General features: G+C 38.0%; 1 protein-coding gene across 1 annotated transcript in view; it reads left to right on the top strand.

Moving 5' to 3' along the window:
• Positions 1 to 311, top strand: part of LOC106473727 (serine/threonine-protein kinase 17B-like) — a gene marked incomplete at its 3' end in the record, with an annotated part of 5,328 nt that extends 5,017 nt beyond the window's left edge. The window contains exon 5 of the mRNA XM_022402123.1: positions 185 to 311. Coding sequence (XP_022257831.1) covers positions 185 to 311 — 127 coding nt within the window. The remainder of the gene's footprint in view (positions 1 to 184) is intronic.
• Between the last annotated feature and the right edge of the window lie 1,998 nt (positions 312 to 2,309).

Raw genomic sequence — 2,309 nt, 5'->3', positions numbered from 1 at the left:
AGATAGCCCTCGTGTAGCTTTGCGCGAACTCCATAACAAACAATCTATTAAGTACGATAAATTAATCAATTCATGCATTAAGTACGACAAAATTATCTCACTGTGTTATAAACAAATATAATGTCAGACGCTTTAGCAACGCTTTTAGAATTTAATTATGTTCCTCGATTCATTTTATCTTTAGCCCCAGAACATTCTATTAACTGGTTCTTTCCCACAATGTGACATCAAACTATGCGACTTTGGCATATCCCGATTAGTGTCGGCAGACATCGAAATCCGAGATATCGTAGGAACACCAGATTATGCAGGTAAGTACCTGCGTTATATTTTATGAAACGCTACAGTTTTACTTCTGAACTTCTTCAACGTAAGTGATGCCAAAATATAATGCCAACGTTCTGAATCGATGTTCCTTAATGACGTTCAAAATCAAAATTGTTACTCAATGGTTGTATTCGAAGGTGGTCTTCTTTAGTTATATTCATAATCGCTATTCCACAATGACGTTCAAAATCAAAACTGTTACTCAATGTTTGTATTCGAAGGTGTTCTTCTTTAGTTATATTCATGATCGCTATTCCACAATGACGTTCAAAATCAAAACTGTTACTCAATGTTTGTATTCATAGGTGTTCTTCTTAAGTGATATTCGAGGTCGATATTACACGATGACGTTCAAAATCAAAATTGTTACTCAATGTTTGTATTCGAAGGTGTTCTTCTTTAGTTATATTCATAATCGCTATTCCACAATGACGTTCAAAATCAAAACTGTTACTCAATGTTTGTATTCGAAGGTGTTCTTCTTAAGTGATATTCGTGGTCAATATTCAACAATGACATTCAAAAAAATAAAACTGGTTATTACAAGTTGAAATTCGTTATCGCTACTTCATCATGTTTGAAACCTTTTGTCCATCGTGATATCAAAGCCATAACTCTCGGAGCGAGAGTTTTAGTGTGCTGTCTGGAATAGCCTTGTGGTTAGGATGCTTGACTCACAATCTGTAGGTTGCGAGCTCGAATCCCGTCAACGAACACGCTCACCTTTTCGGTCGTGGGGGTGCAAAAATGTGACGGATAATCCCACTTTTCGTTGGTAAAAGAGTAACTCAAGAGTTGGCTGTAATCTATCGCTTCTAAATTAAGGACGGTTAACGCAGATAGCCCTCGAGTAGCTTGGCATGAAATTCCAGAAACAAACAATCAAACTGATACTACATTTTGGCGACGTTTCAAATCGTCACCCTGTGGTGACTGTTTAAAATAAGGCTTGATAAATTTGTTTTATTTTACCTATATAGAGTTAGTCAATGGGGGCTTATCTTCCCTGAAACTGAACAAGATAAGTATTTTATCATTCTTTCTTTCACAATAAACTTACATCTCGGGATTTTCTTAAACGTCGATGATCTATTTGCTTGTTATAATGCTACGTGTTCTCTAGAAACAACTTACAAATAGTATTAACTTCGTTCAGGGACCAGGAGTGAACTAGTGATTAAATTGTACAGGTTTGTGAATCCGAGGGTTCACGGCTTGTGCCCCTTTGCCGCAAAACCTCGCCCAGCACTTTGGGACCGTGGGTGCGTAATATTAGTGACGGTCAGAACCCACATATCGTTTAGAGTAGCCCAAGAGCTTGCGGTAGGTGCTGCTGACTTCCTGCCTTCACATCATGTGTATCAGTTCAAAGTTTGGGAAGGCTAGCACAGACAGCGCTTGTGTACTTTGCGCGTATATCAGAAACGATCTCCATCCTGAAATACTTAAATGTATAAAAAAATCGTTTTCAGTGGTCGACTACTTTGAGTTTTGCGTCCTAGTTGGAAACAGCATACAAAGTCTTATGTTACATTACATCCCAGTCAGTGGTGTAGTCCTGCGAGGTCGCGAAGGATCACCGACCCTTCACTTCATGTGCAGGGGAAGCGCGCTCCACTCCCATACTTCATATGCAAATTACTTCCCGTATCCCTTTCTTACTCACTCGAATATGGATCTATGAGACTAATCATATCACTAATATGGAACGTTTTACATAAGACGAAGTTTTATCATTAGTTGAAAGCTATCTGACCTTGCATATACTGCTGCTTCAAAACAACGTACCTCAGTTAATAATTATCTGAATTTTTAATAATTAGTAAACACGGTAGCTATATTAAATAATCAGTTTGATAATTAACTGTTCTGTGAGCAGGGAGGGTGTAAAGGAGATTGTGGCGACCCCTCACTTCGAAATTTGCACTACATCACTAATCACAATAAGACTGACAACGATACATAAAAAACATTTTAACAGC

The sequence above is a fragment of the Limulus polyphemus genome, unplaced genomic scaffold (genome assembly GCF_000517525.1).
Source record: "Limulus polyphemus unplaced genomic scaffold, Limulus_polyphemus-2.1.2 Scaffold6446, whole genome shotgun sequence".
NCBI lineage: Eukaryota > Metazoa > Arthropoda > Merostomata > Xiphosura > Limulidae > Limulus > Limulus polyphemus.
Note: the sequence above shows the minus strand (reverse complement) of the source record. Positions and strands in the feature narration are given on the sequence as shown.